Source organism: Styela clava, chromosome 15 (genome assembly GCF_964204865.1).
Source record: "Styela clava chromosome 15, kaStyClav1.hap1.2, whole genome shotgun sequence".
Classification (NCBI taxonomy): Eukaryota; Metazoa; Chordata; class Ascidiacea; order Stolidobranchia; family Styelidae; genus Styela; species Styela clava.
This window is the reverse complement of record NC_135264.1, coordinates 5,255,451-5,273,463: the sequence shown is the minus strand read 5'-3', so window position 1 is coordinate 5,273,463 and position 18,013 is coordinate 5,255,451. Positions and strand designations below refer to the sequence as shown.

General features: G+C 36.1%; 3 protein-coding genes across 3 annotated transcripts; 2 read left to right on the top strand and 1 right to left on the bottom strand.

Annotated features, from left to right (window-relative positions):
- The first annotated feature begins 1,451 nt into the window (after nt 1-1,451).
- On the top strand, nt 1,452-3,482 carry LOC120334263 (uncharacterized). Its single transcript, XM_039401740.2, has 4 exons — nt 1,452-1,474; nt 2,108-2,264; nt 2,346-2,530; nt 2,742-3,482. The coding sequence occupies exons 1-4, from the start codon at nt 1,452-1,454 to the stop codon at nt 3,172-3,174; spliced, it is 798 nt and encodes a 265-aa protein (XP_039257674.2). The 3' UTR covers nt 3,175-3,482.
- Nucleotides 3,483-7,294: 3,812 nt separating this feature from the next.
- On the top strand, nt 7,295-9,646 carry LOC120334245 (uncharacterized). Its single transcript, XM_039401716.2, has 10 exons — nt 7,295-7,419; nt 7,547-7,581; nt 7,641-7,796; nt 7,870-8,004; nt 8,082-8,219; nt 8,284-8,503; nt 8,590-8,752; nt 8,820-9,062; nt 9,157-9,415; nt 9,486-9,646. The coding sequence occupies exons 1-10, from the start codon at nt 7,397-7,399 to the stop codon at nt 9,611-9,613; spliced, it is 1,500 nt and encodes a 499-aa protein (XP_039257650.2). The 5' UTR covers nt 7,295-7,396; the 3' UTR covers nt 9,614-9,646.
- Nucleotides 9,647-10,311: 665 nt separating this feature from the next.
- LOC120334233 (uncharacterized) lies at nt 10,312-17,219 on the bottom strand. The gene is made up of 16 exons (XM_039401702.2): nt 17,003-17,219; nt 16,187-16,237; nt 15,324-15,507; nt 14,930-15,089; nt 14,677-14,840; nt 14,271-14,396; nt 14,107-14,188; nt 13,903-14,006; nt 13,536-13,715; nt 13,256-13,390; nt 12,957-13,081; nt 12,497-12,713; nt 12,042-12,250; nt 11,443-11,587; nt 11,271-11,352; nt 10,312-10,935 (listed from the first exon to the last, which is right to left on the bottom strand). Exons 1-16 carry the CDS (start codon nt 17,081-17,083, stop codon nt 10,782-10,784), a joined length of 2,199 nt encoding a protein of 732 aa, XP_039257636.1. The 5' UTR covers nt 17,084-17,219; the 3' UTR covers nt 10,312-10,781.
- Between the last annotated feature and the right edge of the window lie 794 nt (nt 17,220-18,013).

The following is an 18,013-nucleotide window of genomic DNA, read 5'->3' as shown; positions in this document are numbered from 1 at the left end:
TGCCAAATTAAACAAACATATCGTTCGTAGTTTTTATTCGGTATTTTTTTGTTCTTTCTTCTTTCCATGTGTACCTTTTCTATTCATCACGCAGTAATTCAATTCTATCATGTATTTGTTACGGTTTTAACCACTTTTATAACTTATTACAAATAATATGTCCAAGTTTTGCGAGGCTTAGAACGGATTAGCGCATTTGCAAGGAAAATGCGTCCCTACTTAGGGAATTTTCTACTCGCAAAGGGGCCTACGAAACGAATTAATTTTGAAGGTGGAGTTTCTACTGTAGTTGCAAGCACAAAAAATTTTTCTTCTTGGTATTGATTTAACGGCATTGTTAGGGGTTCTTGCGGAAATGCTGAGTCAAAACGCATAAATTTCTAAAGAAAACTGCTATTCAAATTTATTGCCACACCGACTTTAAGCGAATTCAGTGAGAAACACGATTTTATAGCATTGTGTATTGTGCAACAGGATTTTGCGAGCTACTTTTGCTAATTTGATAGTCGCACTCAGGTACTAGTATAGGCTTTGCGACGAAAAGAGATTGGAATTGCTTGCACGTACCAGATTAACTAAAATAAAAATCTGTTTCGAGGGCACACTATTCAAAATTAGCACTTCTCCGCGGGCCGCTCAATTTTTCTTTGCGGGCCGCATTTGGCCCGAGGGCCGCAGTTTGCACATCCCTGCACTACACCATTACAAGGTGGAAAGTACGCCAGTAAGTAAAAAGCTGCGTTGGGAAGTGGCTTATTCTCTCTGAGTAAAGCGAAAAGTGGCTTATGGGTTGTTTCCAAACTGATTTGCCATGTGAATGGAACTTTGTAACAGCAAATACAAGAGTCAATCATAGTATCACAGGTAAAGGTATAAATATCATTAAATTGTGTGATTGCTTTACCGAAAAAATTCGAAGCTTCGGACCTTCTGCCTCAAAGCATTACCTCCATTGCAGGTAACCTTTGATTCTCTGGTCGCCGTCTTTGGTCCCCTGGGCTATCGTATTGTCTGTTTACCTGTGGCATCGCCTTATCAATAGGGGTCATAGTGATTTTAAATGATACACAGATCTTTTATAATAGGCGTAACTTCCCAGTTAACAAATAAGCTATACGTCTAATGGCTGTTAAATAATTTCTGTTTATAACGTTTTTACTGAAATTTTTCATCTGTATTGTTTGTATCTATGAAGATAATCCTTCAACAGTGATTCCGGAATCGAGTGATACAAAACAAGCAGAATATACCAAATGTCTGTGTGATAAATTACCTGAAAGAACATTTATACAGGTTACAGTATTCAAACAAATGTCTGCTTTTGGTAGTATATCGATGCTGCACGCTGATCAAACATTAACTAAATACGTCTAACTAGATCTGTTCATTATTCATCATTCTTCTCTAGCACGTTGGTATTTAGCATCATAGAATAGCCTTAGGTGGTGGACATGGACAGTTCTACAAAGTCCAGGTAAGAAACTGTTATGGAGTTATCGTTATATATATGTTAAAAGTAAATTGCCCCAGAAAGAAATAGCTTACCAGGTGACTTTGTTTGTACTAAGCAAACAACTAATAAATTCTTGAGATGGCCATTTTGTGATTTGTTGTATATTATTTTGTGGGTATTTTTGAATAAATTTACTCTTCACTTTGATGTAGTCCACGATGATGTCATATATGTTAATTGGTGTCCCCTTTATTCAATAAAACAACAAACAAATGAGGCGCTCCCGAAGTATGTGTACCAAGATGGCGCACAACCTGAACCCTAATCTGGTACACATACTATGTTCAGGACTGTATTGGCATGATACTGGTAATGTACACTAAGAACTGACTTGGATGCCGATGAATTCTTTTATTTGCCTATTTGGACACAGCTGTCAATTTAGAGTAAAATGTTTGAAAGCTCTTACTCAGCTCTCGCTGTGATTGTTGCTGTTTGTTTTCACTTTATATATCACGTGTTGTCGGACTCATTCACTAACACCCCGTAGTTTTGTTGGTTTTCCTGCATGGTGATATTCAGTCAATGCTTTTTTTTATGATTTACAACAATATCGATTTTTTGTGTGAATATAACAGAATACTGTTGGTTCAGCTTGTGGTTAGAGATTTGCCGAAGTCGAGAAGACTGGGATGAATTTCTTGAGATTTGTGGAAGAGAATTCGTTCATTCTTCGCTTGCTCAACGATACCTGCCTGAGTTGGTGAAGAGGAAGCAACTAATGCCAGAATATTTTAGATACATATACGAAGTGAGTTGCTTTCGTCATAACTGAGGAATAAAATTAAAAAAGCAATTGATAAATTCTATTTAAAATGTACACCGTTTTTAGAAATTGTATTCTGACGAAAGGGCCATTCTAAGCATTCTCAAAACAGATCGAGGAGAAGATGGGAAAAATCTCGCAAATGCAAAAATTATCATTGGTTGGATTTTTCGTTGCAATTTCACTACAAGACCAGTGGATACTTCAAAAATGTTTGAGATTTATAGCAAGGGTACTGAGATCCTACTCAAGTGAGTAACTAATAGTAAAAAACTATATATTTATACCTTTATATCCCAGGCCATTTCCATTTCATTGATTCATACTAATATCAAACCCACGCGTAAAATATTTCATATTGTAACGATTTATAGGATAAAACGACATTGTGATATACATCGTCACAATATATTGTTTATTTATGTGAACTGCATTATATTCTACAATTATTCTCTCAAATAGGAGAGATCAATGGGTCGTTGAACATATACACGAACCGATCAAAAAAGCTGCAGACAATATGGGACTGTTGCCAATATTTCCCGGACGCATAGCTGTGAGGAGCGAATACAAAAAAACAAAAATTATGACTGACTATACCCACGAAGCTGCATTTCTAATGATGAAGGAACTCGAAACGAGAAATGGATCCACTAAAAGAGGGTATTTGCTATACTGGGTCATTATAGACACATTATCGGGTGCAAGAAAGCTCATGTCTAGCTGGGGGCTTACTGAAGTCGCTCACTTGCACTATGACTTTAAACCTGGTCTTAAATGTTGTGAAAATCCAACAGTAAAAGAAGAGAAGGATGTTAGCTGTCATTTTGTGTTTGTGCAAAGATCTATGGCATCGTCGCTGAGAAGTTACTTCCAACAACGTTCATCACTGTAACAATTGTTATAAAGCGATGTAATTCGTATTTTATTTCATCAATTTTACAAATTAATTTCTAGAAATTCGAGTTTCTTTCTTAGATTATTATTTACTTTTATTTATCATTTCAACCCAAACCTTTAACGATGTTTTCGTCGGTACGACTTAGAGAGAAACTATAATTATCCTAGTTTCTGAAAATTTCCGTTGATCATATCAGATGGCGTAAAATCAAATTAATTAGAATGTGGACATTGACGCGATGTCACGATTTTAATTGGGATAAAATATGGCACAGTCTAGTTGGACTGTGATATCGTTCATGCCATTCGAATTCTCAAATAAATATCAACATACATGTATTAAGGTCTATTTATTACCGTTGAAGTAATCCACGGACAGAGGTAGTATGCTAACCGAGGGAATTACGCATTGATCGCAAGCTTTCAACAGATATCGCAACGCACATGTGTTTATGACAACAATTGATATACGGTAGTTTCAAATCACTTAATGCTCGTTTTAATTCGGGTGTAAATATCTAATTGAAATCAATTCACTTCTTTTGTTTGACAAAATTCTGGCAGATGAAAAATGTGGAGCATGTTTTTTTGCAAAGAACTGCACTTTTCTTCCGAACTCACTCACCAGTTGAGAAATACTCTGTATTCACCCTCGCAGTTTCATGTTTAGGACGATAAAGAAGGTAAAAGTAACTTGGTGTATTTCCAATGTCTCTATGTTCTATTTCCTTGTCTTAAGGAATTGACTATATTATCTTCATCCATACATGTGATACAAATCATTAGGTAAACTTGAAAAAAACCAGCATAACCAGAGTTTAGCTTCCATGACAAAACAAAAACACCACACTGTATCACCAGTATAAAAAATGTGGGATATGGTATGAGCATCGCCACCGCCAATTCATTTATACCTAACAGCAGAATGATTCTAGCTAGGGAGTAGGCAACATCCTCTTTCGATTGTGGAGCCTAAATGTCGTTTGGATGTCAACGATCCGTCATTCATCAACTAAACTCTTTTTATGACTTATAGATACAAAGAAATATTTTATGACTTAACAGCTAGCTTGTAATGATAGTAGCCTGACTGATACAATTAGTAATTCGTGTATTTCTCTGGAGGCCAAAAATATAAACCAATGTAAAATTTCTGTCAGCAATAGTGCATTACCTGAAGACTCACTGATAGATCATAAAAAAATTAATAAAACCCTGTTGTCGAACTGATATTTTATTGAAAAGTGACTCAATAATACCTGTTTGAAAGATTTGTTATCATGCAGGTTTTGCTTTGAAAGTAGCGAAGCATTATGTTTGGGGTGAATAAATATATTTGTCATTTCTTTAAGGCTCTTCACTTTTACCTTTAAAAATTTCAGTAGTATCACAAATTCGGTTTGCACGCGGCATAATTTTTGCCTTCGAATTTTGTCGATTTCGGCACGCAAACCGAAAAAAGGTTGCCCACCATTGTTATAGTTAAACCGAATGCAATAAAATATTGTGCCTAAAATATCAGCAGTATATTATGTTTTAACATTCTTAAAAGAAAGTATTTGTCCCATTTGGAGGAGAAATCAGTAAATATAAATTTGTTGCCATTGCTGGTCATTTTCAAAGGTAAAATAAACTCAACCATATATCTATACTATTTGAATCCAAATGACCTACTAGTATGGAATTTCATGCAGTTGATAAGAACCGTTATTATAATTTCCCATTTAAACTCATCTGAAAAATTGTTCAATCAGTAAATATAAATTTGTTGCCATTGCTGGTCATTTTCAAAGGTAAAATAAACTCAACCATATATCTATACTATTTGAATCCAAATGACCTACTAGTATGGAATTTCATGCAGTTGATGAGAACCGTTATTATAATTTCCCATTTAAACTCATCTGAAAAATTGTTCTCCCAAAATTCTTGTTATTGGTTCAGGAGGGAAATTTCCTAACAAAGATTACAGAAGAACCGTTATAACATGCATAACATTGAATCAGAAAAACAACAAGAGTTTCAAAATCCGCATATCTCATATTTAAGCCTAACGCGGCAACTCAAGGCAAGCTATGAGCCTTACTGAACCACCAGCATCTATCAATTCGAAAATCACGTATCCTAAGAGGATCATATCCTTTGTCTGTATTTTTCTAGCAGTTTAATTTACCGCGCTATGTTTTTCAGAATTGAATAAAAAAATTGAAGTAAATCTATTTTTCGAGTGGTGTAGTTACTGTAGTATACAAAGATGTGATACCAACGATTTGTTTATTTTCCTGAAATGCGCTCTGCCGGCCCTTTCAAACGAGCCATTAGTGCCATTTTGAATCTAAAACAACTGAGAGAAAATATCGATAAAAAAAGATGCCATAGCCGCTTTCACACTTGGTCTTTTACTACTCTATATGACGTCATCGCAAAACAATCGAAGCCATTCTCAGATTGAGAATGTATATTATGTATTATATTATTATGGGCACTGATATCAAGGTTACTACTCAGTTGGCTATCTTATTGCGGGGAGTTAATAATGATCTTGAAATTACCGCAGAGCTCGCGGCCATTGTCCCTATAAAAGGTGCGATTAGAAGCATTGGTCTGTTGGGTGCTGTGATAAAAAAGATCAAGCGTCTTGGCATGTCTTCGGCGAAACTTTCGGAAAGAACTACGGATGGCGCTCCATCAATGGTTGGGAAACAACAGTTTTATTGGTATAATACTTGTGAAAGTTTGGTGTGAGGGTATTGTTTGTTTTTTCATCAACCTGTAGTCAGTGTAGCAAAACTAAAACATAATGCCATGTTGAGTGGCCCGCGCAATTATTAGTAAACTACATGTGGCCCTTCGGCTAAAACGGTTGGACGACCCTGACATATATAGGTCAGGGATGGCTTTTTTAAGGAATGGGTCAAAAATTATGTTTTTATCACGGAGCGAAAGAGTGTGGGTCACTAATATTTAATCGATGTTTGAGAAAGAACAAACTTGACTACTAGACTTTTTGTAGCACTTGAATTTTATGAAATTCGTGTACGGAAACACGCATATGAATTACCGGAAAACGTTTAGGATGATGCGGCAAATTATTTTACGATTTAGAGAAGTTTGGGAGGGAATTTGACCCTGATAGGGTTATATTTTTAGATCAGCTTTCAACCACATTGAAGCGCTTTTACACTGCCCCATTTATATTTCAGATTTCTCGGTTTTTATTTTAAGTCTAAAATATTTTGTTTTCTCAACGGCATTGTAGCCTAGCAACTAATAAAATGCAAGGTATCATTTAGTTCTCAAATACCCCCCCCCCCCCCCCCCCCCCAAAAAAAAAAAACAGTCTGCAGGGCCTTTTGGTTTTGCATATCCGAAAGTGAACGCTGTAATAATACGTTGCGAGAAATGAACAGATCAATTGTATCGTTATAACATAAACAATGTCACAGCCAATAGCTGCATAGTAGTATACAGGGGTTCAGACGACCCGGAAATTACAATTCGAATTTGAGCCATCGCTGCCCTGGCTGCCCAAATGATGGATTACATAATATAGTAAACTTTAAATTTAATTAGATACGGTCATATCAATTTTTATCATTTGTATGTTAGTATGTTTTTATTTAATTCGTGCTATGGTGGGTCACCGAAATAATGCGATGGGTCATTTTGTGACCCGCGGGTCAGTGGTTCGCCATCACTGATATATTTTATCGTCATCAAATAAATACGAAGATAAAGGTACAATATTTCCATCGAAACAATATATTTGATAAAACGTATTAGAAGTAATATTTCAAATTGTTAAAGTTATGATGAATGAATGTCACTTTCGCTAGTATACATTTTCAGGGGGATTTGAGCAATCTCGAATAATTTATTTCCTGGAATTAGTAGCAATCATGCATATTCCTGACAGTGTTTAACCATGAAACTTACTAAGCAAGGTGAGCTTTGGAAGAGTTTATTTCGTAGTATATGCAAAAAATAAAAAAATAACATCTACATAGCACCACAACAAAGAATTAAGCGACTAGTGTTTAATAATAATAATAATTACAACGCAATCTTCTGATTATTCGTGCGAAGCCTAGTTGAATAAAATGGATTGTCCAGACATCGACTCTCTTAGTTTGTTTACCTACGTTTGTTAGCCGGTTATAGCTTTGTTTTTGTTACGTCGTTTTTCGTTCGTTAAGTTGATATCATTTTTCGTTAAGATGCGTTCTGTATCCTATTTTCTGTAAGTATTGTCACAGATACTTGATATTAAGTACAGTACCACTTTAAATATGTGTTTTTCTATCTTTACTTGGTTCCCTATCGTGATTCAACTCCTCGCTTGAACTAAATCTACTTTTTCTTTCTAGAGTTTTCCTGGTTGCATCATGCAGCGTAGACGGAGGTAAGTTCAGGTTTATTCCGTTTTATTAGCGATGATTCTAATACGTTGCATTTTTTAAGGCGATGGCACCAACTCTCAGGGTTTTTCATCTCCGCCGTATTGCTCCTCAAACCAAAATCCTTGTTTAAGCGGTGGCGTATGTGTCAACTACGGCGGATCTTATAAGTGCGCTTGCCCTAGCAACTGCAAAGGAGAACATTGCGAAAACTGTAACAGTGAGTATTGTTTGTATAGTGATTCGATTTGATGCTCCTAGATGCCGTTAGTAAACTGCTTTATAAATTTTAGTTGTCGCTCCGAGAATGGGAGCATGCTCTCCAAACCCATGCCAGAGGGATTGTCAGTGCCACGAATCGTGTCAACACGCCGGTGGTTATTACTGCAGAAGTGCTTCCGGATATCTTGGCAAAAATTGCACCATTCGTAAGTATTGGCAGCTTGCACGAATGTGAATGCGATGACTTTTAAACAAGCCTGATGGTGATAAATATGCTTTTTAGCTGTACCATCTCTCCGATGTGAAACTAATCGCATTGTCTTCTCGGTTTCCGAAAGTTTCGTACGTGAGTATGATCTTGGCCTACGGAACAGCTTCATCAACATTGTTAGAAATCTGGGCGGCACCCAAAGCTGTGAAGGTATTGCAAGATATACTTGTGCTTGTAACTAAAGAATTGAATTAAAACTCTATATTTGTTTCAGTTGCTGCTGCGATCAATGGATTCTATGAAATACAGATCCCGATTCCGTTTAGTGCTTGTGGCACAGAAATGTCGTCAGTCGGCGGGCAAGTTGTTTTCACTAATCAAATGTGGTTCAACCGACGTCTCGCGAACTCTATGTTTGATATGCCAATTCCAGTCGCAGAGTTCCAGTGTAGATACGAGAGACAATATAGAGTGGTAACTTCGATTCGCCCTGTGTAAGTACTAGCTGTGTTTTCATTTTTGGATTTTCCCCTTCTAAATGAATTATTTCCGGCCCCTTCTAAATGAATATTATTTTCAGTGTGAGCACACCAGCGGTCATTACCGGGCGCCAATTGATTACACCCAGCATTTCCCTGTGCAAGACACTTTCGTGTCCAGATTCCTGTCCATCGAACTTCGCCGTCAATGGAGGTGCTGTCTATACCGTTGGGGAGATGATTCACGTCACGATGTCACTAGATGTGAGTGCCGGAGTGTATTTTCCGACTTTGTATTGCAAGTGTGAACCATTAATTTTACTATTTGCAGTCTGGTAATCAAGTCACCGGTGTGGAGGAGATGTATTTATCCTGTAGTCCCGCCCCCTCTGCAAGCAGTATTGTTGGAATTGTGCAGGCTGGATGTGGCACAACGGCTGGTCTTCCGTGTAAGATCACCACCAGTGCTGTTGGACATACTGTTTGTGTGTCTTTCCAAACACCAAGAAGCCTATCGTGCCAAGAGTTCTACATCCACGCAAAATTGGTATCTTGTGATAGAAGCAGTGTAGGGGTGAGTAATGCCTTTTTTTTTACTTCGCCAAGTTAAATATCTGTTGGCAGGTAATTGCTTCAAATTTTCATCCGTATTCAATTGTATTCTCAAGGTTTGCTCGGACAACAGCCGTGCTAATAGGTGCCTGGTGTCGCGTAAACGAAGGAGCGTTGATTCTGCTCCCATGGCTATTGGCCCAATTCTTCTGGTCAATGGTTCTGCAGGAATCCCTCTAGTTCAACTAAACGGCATGGAGGACAAAGCAACTGTGTTAGAACTAGAGCCTGTGAAGGAAAACGTCGAGCTTGCGTTGCAAAACCTTGAGCAAACGCCACTAAAATCTTTGGGATCTCCATCTAGCGAACTTGCTGGTAAGAACGGGAACGTGAATTAATGTATATGCGCGTTTGTTTCCAATGTTTAACTTTGTTATATTTCAAGGTATGGATCAGCTGACTCTGCTTATGATTATCACTGGGATAATTCTCTTCGTGGTCATCGTTTCGTTGGTACTGGTTATGCTGCGTAATCGTTACATTGGTGTTGCTTTTATGACCGGCAAATCTTAATTTTGGTTACAATAAATTTGACTGACATATTCAGTGTATTGTGTGCTGCGTTCGGCCGTGCGCAGGTTCGCAGGTTCTAATCTCATGCTGGGTTAATTATGCCCGAGATATTTTATGACCGGCAAATCTAATTTTGGTCACAATAAATTTGACTGACATATTCAGTGTATTGTGTGCTGCGTTCGGCCGTGCGTAGGTTCGCAGGTTCTAATCCCATGCTGGGTTAAATCTGATACACATGTGACTAAGCTTTCCTCGATCTCTATATAAAAGCCCAATCCGTTCTCGCAGGCGTATCGAAGCTACCATCGTCTATACTCTATATGTATGATGTGACATGAAAAAATTCAAACGTTTCACAGAAATATCCATGTAAACATATACGACGTATTTGTGTAGTACTGATGTCCTATCTGATTGAAAGGAGCTTGTCCAGCATGGTTCTAAAGATGAACGCGGTAGCGTTTGCCTGAACGTGGGTCCGATATAAATTAGTGTACCAGGGTTGACTGTTTCTGTGCAGTGAGTTGATTGAAATCTGCATAAACTGTCCTACTAAAAACGAAAACAAGACAGGAAGAGACGATCGCAGAGAATTGGGAGTTATTGTAACATTTTTGAGGATTTAGATCTAGGCAGGAGGTTGTTCATATACTGCCTATGCTAGTGTTGTTTTAGTCAGTTCAAGCATATTTTTCATAGTAGTAACATCAACTTTATTTGCAGTAAAGTCTGAGCACAAACCAAAATAATACAATATCTAAAATCATAATTGGCATCGACACAAAGTATTTCATAAATATATATATAATAAAGTGCAATAACGAAACATTCGAAGAAAAAATATACAGTGATCAAACAGCATTACAATTTACGCGGAACAAAAGATCGACAAACAAAAAATAGAGTTCGATTTCATACAACAAATTTTAGAGTGCTGGTTTACGTTTTTGCTCTGGGAGGACTTTTTGCTGTGACTTCAAAAATGAAGTGAGCCAGTGTACAGCAGTAGTGTTTAGATAAATTTTACCTGAGTCTTAACCAACAATTTCAGGTAGTATTCTTGTATTTAAAAACATTAGCTATGGCATAGATTTTGAAGTGAAGAAATTAGGACTTTACGGCATTTCCACCTGCTGTGACAAGTTGTAGTTCAATAAGTCTATCTTTATCGTAATAAAAAGGTTGTTATCAAGGATAAAAATATGACCATCATTGATAATGTTGTGCTGCTTGCAGACGATTCAGTCAGTCCGAGATACTTTGTACAACCAGTGGGTACCGGCACTGTAGCTGGCGATTTGTCTGGGCAGCGGAAAAAACTGAAACAAAAAATATTTTTAGATTTTGACATCCTTATATTACACAATATTTTTTCAAGCTGCTGATGTGATCAAATTGAACGTTAGTAATGATGAAACCGGGGGTAATTTTAGTTTAAACTTGACCCTATTAATGTCAATGATCAATTCTTTCCGGACCAAAGTCTAATTTTGCACTTTAAATACGAAATTAACGAGAATCGTGTGAGGCAGAGCCATATCACTGTTTTGCTGATTGTCTGCATCTTCACCTCTGAGTTCACAAGGCGCTCCTAATTTTGGTAAGCGAGTACTACTAGCAAAAATATATTTGATATATTGTTTAAAACATTTACTGGTATGTCATGTCTCTCGCTACTGCCGGTTCTTGATCTGTAGCTGGCCAGAAGACGTTTCCTTTCAAGAAGTATGGAACATCTAGACAGAAAAATAAATATTTAATTGCAGTGGTTTATATATTGAAGTTACAAGCCTAATATTAGTATTTACATAATAACATCCTCTTACCTTTGTATTTGAACACTGAATCAACATTACAAGCCGGGACTCCATACCAACTAGAAATATCCACATTAGTTTTGCCACTGATAGGGAAATATCTCAACTCGTCTCCAGATGTTCGAGTGTCTAATATCCGTGATTGATCGTTTTCCTTAGAAAAAGAAAAGAGAATTAAATGAAGATTCGTTCCAATTTTATTGGAGGATATCCAGTCGGTGGCATTTGTGTTATCTTAAAATCATTAGAACAGCTTCTAATGCACCTTCAACGTACGCAGCACGGGTTACTACTGCTTACATTTTTCGATAAAATAAAACTTATTTATTGTTAGCAAATCAATACATTGCCAATTTTTAATAAAATTCGATTATAGCAATAATACAGTTTATATAAGTATAACGGCATCGATATAATCATCGTCTCCAAAATTGGGATAAATAATAGAATTACAGCCCTTACTTCTGAATTTAAAGACTTAATAATATCTCGATGTATCAAACAATTTTAATTTTAGAATTTACTAAATTAATTGAACCTTGAATACTGCCTAGTATTAAGTATTTTTATGATACCTGCTCAATACACTCTGGTTTAATAATACTTACTCTGTATTGCCACATTTTTTCTCCTTTGAATAATGTGTAATGAGTCTCACGTCGACTTCTTCCGGACGAATCTTTGACTATTTTGTCTTCAGAATATGATGCATCAACTCCATTATGTGGATAACTTTGAAACAGCGCTCCTATCTTATGTTTATGGATGTGTACTGTAGTCGGCGTTCCTCTGCTATATTGATCTACGTTTCCCTTATCTGCAGTTGCACAAAACAAATTGAGTTAACTTGGTTATATAACTCACTGCATGATGAGTTTCAAATTAATTCGGATCACATCACTTCATTGGAACTGATGCCGGATGTGACTCTTCCTACCGGAGATGAACAATCTCAGTAGATTTATTTTCTTACATATTCGCCAAAAATTTCATGGAAAAAAAGTCGTATTGTTGAAAGTTGCAACTATCAGAAAATATTAATATAAATAGAACTATCACTCACCATCGAAAACAAGGTACCATTTGCGAGCTGGAATCACGGACGTGACGGCTGTCGTTTTGCTGAATAAACTATCAGTTTTACGAGTCCCTGGTTTGTATTTCTTTGGATCGGCCAACCAGTAAAGACTATCTTCGATATGATTGGTGTGGTTAAGAAGGCTGTACTTTTTATTTTGTGAATCTATCAGGCGAGTGAAAGTTCTGACGTAGTATCCACTCTGAAAATAACACAGATAACGAGTTAGAGTAACATAAAAACATGTTTTCCGTTTTAACATATAAATTTGATCAAGCCAATGCGCTGCTTCACCAGAAAGTTGACAAAAATGGTTATAATATCTTGATGTGTTTAGATAATGGAGATTTTAACATAGAACATAATTATGTTAGCAAATGTATCATGTCTTGCAGGCTGTAGTTTCACACTACATGTCGCATTTTCATTTTGACAGCAGACATACCTTGTAATGAAACGATTCGAAATATTCTCCTCCGTCGTACCTGGTCGCTGTAGCATCAAATTGACCAATCTGGCAAACGCTGTCTGGCATAACCTTCTCGCTTGTACCTCCATCTGTGGGATTGACTGAAAAAAAGTACAGAGATAAATAAAACATAAAAATTTAACAAAATATAATCAATGCACGTATAGAAATTATTGGACAGTCAGTAAGTTGGCATTTAGTGCTAGCGCTATTATTCCATTCCGTAGTCGTCATCGTCACGTATATATATATATTAACTTATTCTTAATACAAACCTGGACAGAGTCCACAGGTGAATTTGCATCTTCGACCCATTGTTTCTGCTTGACCCTCTCGAGTACAATATCCCAACTCTTTCCATCTTGGGCAGTTTTGTCCCATGATCGCATCGTCCCTACATCCAGGAACTCCTGTAACGGTACAAAAGTTAAAGGTTTTTATGATGGGAGACATAAAAATGTATTATTTTTTGGCCTTTTTTCTCAAACCTTATTAGTTTAAATGTATAATATGGTATAATACTTGCAAACTTGGTAATTTACAACTTCAACATACCTGTTGGAGCTGCGGTCGTAGTTGTAGGCTGTGTTGTTTTAATGGTTGGGCCTTGTGTTGAAGCTGGTGGCAGTGTGGAAGTTGTTGTCGTGCCCGTGCCATCCTTCTTATTTTTCTTTACTCCATAGTGACTGGCTAACGTTCTACATGCGCTCCTGCTTTCATGCTCTGGATTTGTAGCTGAAATATATTTTTATTGAGTTCAATACTTTGAGAATGAAATTAAATTTCGAATAAAACCCGACCAGAATCAACATGGTGTGCATGGCATTGTCTATCCTCCGAATAATACAATTCCACACTCCTAGTGTGGCTTTTACGTTTTATACTCAGTTACTCCAATAGAATGAAAGATATTTATACTCACGATTGTGATATCCGTACATGCTGGCCATTCCGTCTTTGTCGTCACTTGGAAGTTCGTAATTCTTGAAAGATTTCCGAAATTCGTAGAACGGTGCCATTAATGCGCTGATAAAAGATAATAAAATTCAATGATATTAATTCAAATGACACAAACACAGACGTATATAGACACCGCCGACAAAAATAAACAAGAAAGCAAACTTACTCTGTGTTTGAATGGTCAAGTCCAAGATTATGGCCAAGTTCATGGGCGGCCACAGTAAATATATCTCTGTCACTCCAAATTTCTGAAATATATTGTCATTATTTTAATTATATTATATTTCTAGCGTAAAAAAGGCGATTGGTTCATGTAGAATAATTACTCACGATTATCATCGATTGATAGATACCACGATTCATCTGTATCAAAATGTAATCTGCCATTTTCAGGATAAAACGCATGTGCCAATGTTCCACCTTTCCCATCAAAACTAAATCTGTCTCCATGGTCACCTGAAATTAGACCAGAATAATGGAGCTTAAGTGACGGTTTTGACTAACTAGAATCTACTTACTAGATGCATATGCTTGAAAGATTAATATAATAAATAGCAGTAAATTGAATAGTGGATAACATCTTTTAAAAAATGCATTTTTGTACAAATTTAATGATTTTGTTATTTGACCGAGTTTCAAGCTATCAGTTTAAAAATCAGTTGGTATGCCTTTATCGTTTTAAGCAGCTATGCTATGAGAAATTTACTCATAATTGGAAACTATAGCCCGTCCTTACCCGAACCAAAGGCGATTGAAATATCAGCAATGTTTTCTTTATTATCCCCAATGTCTTTTGTAAACCGGACGTTGGAATTCCATTCCCACATACACATTGCACTCAGAACTCCTTGTTTTATAACTCGTTCGGTTAACTTTGAGGGAAATGTATTTCTTAAAAACCTGTTTAAATAGGATGATATGTATTTGTATTAGATTTGAATGCATAGAGTCAAATTTCAAAATAATATACTGGGAAATATATCACTCACGAGTATGTCAAATGATATCGCTTGTTTCTAGAATCGTATTTTGAGTCCCAAGAACTTTTAACAACATAATTCGATGGGGCGTCATCATCTCTCGGCGGATCTGTCATTCCGCATCGATCAGTCTGTTTCGTTTTTTTCACCAAATCGTGACTCAGTTTACCTTAAAAAGATACAATACGAATAAAGCCGTTTTTTTTTTACCTTATTCTGTGAAAAAAAACTCGAAATAGTCTTAATTCAAATAAGAAAACTTTTTTAGTTTTGTATTTACCATAATGTTTTGTTGAATATAAACAAACTGAAATGTGAAATACTATTGTCTTAAAAACAAATGTTTTTTTGCTTAACTATCCATATAGAGACACCAATCAATGTGTCTTTTCTCCCATCTCACCTGTTGGCTCTAATTTAAAATCCAACTGGAGTTTAATAACACGTTCCATAAATGATGGAGTTTCTGTGACATCAATTATAGGAGTATTGGCCCCACCATGACCATCTTTTGAGCTCTCTCCCAAGTTCAGATCTTCTTCAAATTCATAATAACGTTTAAAAAAATCTTTCATGTCCTTTATTTCCTGTTGAAAGTTAAAAAAAAACATGGATTAAGAATTAGAAGTAAACACGTAATTATCAATCCTTGGGAATAAGAACAAGTCCGGAAATAAAAGTAAGAATTGCATTTCAATCGAATTGAGTGCAGACGTCTGGTGCGTGGCATTCCTGTTACGCATGCGTAAGTAACAGATCACGTAAAATTGCGTGATGCTTTACGCACGCCAACCAGCGTCGCTTGCGATCTTGGAATAAGTGCAGGCACTTAATTCATGACCACGCATGGTGTCATTATAATTTGTTGCTGTCTGTTTTTCTGTTATTTTGCGTAACAAAAATAGGCAACTTCCTGCTACATATTCACACTACCATGGGGTGAGAATACGGAAGCGCCGACGGGAAACAACTTTTCCGCATGTTTACTAAGTAAAGCGTTACAAAACGCAAATTGAATCGATAGTTTTATTGGAAAACACTTGTTTTTATTACTATTTATTTTCATAAATGAAATATCCTTTCAAATACAGCGTAAATGAGTGATATGAACACCTATAGCATTATATATAAACTTTCAGGATTACATCAAATGAAAGAACTATAATCATAAATAATCAGAATCTCTCAATGAGGTATTCAGATATTTGCCAGAAACGGCATTAATTAATATTAGACTAAATATATGTATGATGAAATTCTCCTTACTTTTTCTCCCGCGCTCTTGTCCACCGATTGGGCACTCAGATCAGAGGAAATCTGAAAATAGAATATTTTTATTGTAAACTCATTCATATCGTGTTCAAAATAGAGGCAATACCACAGTGTTTTACGTTTCGTCAAGTTACGGCATTCTTTTAGTCCCCTTTTTTTCCAAATTTATACATTTAATGCCGTTTTTCTTAATTTTCATAACGTACCTTTCCAGTATTCCGCGATTTCAAAAAATGTATCCGTGTGTGGATACTTGGAAAAGGAAATTACTTCGTAATTTCACAAATCATTATGACAAAAATTGATGAGAATATAGTTGCGTGGAAAAACACGTAATTTATTGACGCACCCACGCGCATACACAGAAAATGATCAATGATGTAATAATAATAAATCATATATCACGTGTGAGAAAAATCAGTTCAAGCTTGCCAATATTTCATTAATTAAAGAATGTATGACTAAGCAAAAACTCTTCTTGGGAAATTTTAATTAAACATTTTGCATTATTTCACATGACGATATTAAATTTTGTAAAGCAAAATTTTAATACAATGTTCGATGACTCGACCGTACCTGGGTGATCACAATGATAAATAAAACAGGCACGAAAACATTACAAACTGAATTACATTAAAATATTATTTCAGTCTTTTTACTCAGTTGACATAGAAAAAGGAAAAATATAGCAAAAAGATTCCCATAAGAAAAAAGACAACGAATCTGTATTTGCTACTTATTTCATTCGTAGGTAATGGCATTCTACTATAGTAATTTGTCCTATTATATTTTATCCAAACCATTGCTTACCTCCTCTACTGGAACGGATCCTGACTTTGATATCAACAAAACGCATGTTGATATAAGCAATAAATAGCGCTGTTGAAGCATTTTTAGTACTTCCAGTTTCAATATTTTTTTTTCTGTTTTTCTTTTATATCTTGTTATAATATAAAAACTGGAATCCACAAAATTTAATAGTATCTTTGAATTTTTTTTTTTTGAGAACTGAAAAAAGACATAAATATTAGGATTTTGAATAAGAATTATCTACTACTAATTAAAACTTAAATAAAAATTCGGACCAACTAGACTACAACACTCGAACTATGGCTCCTGTTTTTTTCGAATGAACATCGAATTTCAGCAATTCTATGCAAGGTCAAAATACTGCTTAAAACATGAAGTATGCGATTCAACTTCAATTATATTATACAAGCTTTACGAATATGTTCTCCAACTCTAAATCACCGCGTTGTCATTTATTCACAGCTGGTACACAAATTGCTGATTTTGCCATACTGTCAACTTGAATTGAAACTTAAGTCCACGAACCACACTGACCATATGCCTATTTCTAATCTCAATACAAATCACGATACAACATGATTCCTCAAGATAACCAACTCCGACGTGCTGTGACAGACTGTGGCCTTCCTTACATTGCATCGTCCCATTATTATTGACTTCATGACTAAGGCATTGCTTCCGATACGCGGCATGACGTATCTTTTCACGAGAAGCTATGGTACTACACTACAAGAAACACCTCATAAAATGATAGTTATAGTCATCGTAGTTAGTACCCGGACAATACGATATTTGGTATTGGATAGCGCTGGACAATTGTGACCAATTCGTACCTGTACGTAAGAAATTTCCTTCGAAAATTCCCTTTTTTTATGAGAATCATTTTCTCCTATTTTGTGCCTAAAACTGAAAATGACCTCTCTGGGAAATCAAAAGTACCCTTTGCGGGCAAACATGTTTACATATTATTTCACTTTCATTGATGAATGCTAAAAATTGTACCTTTGCCCG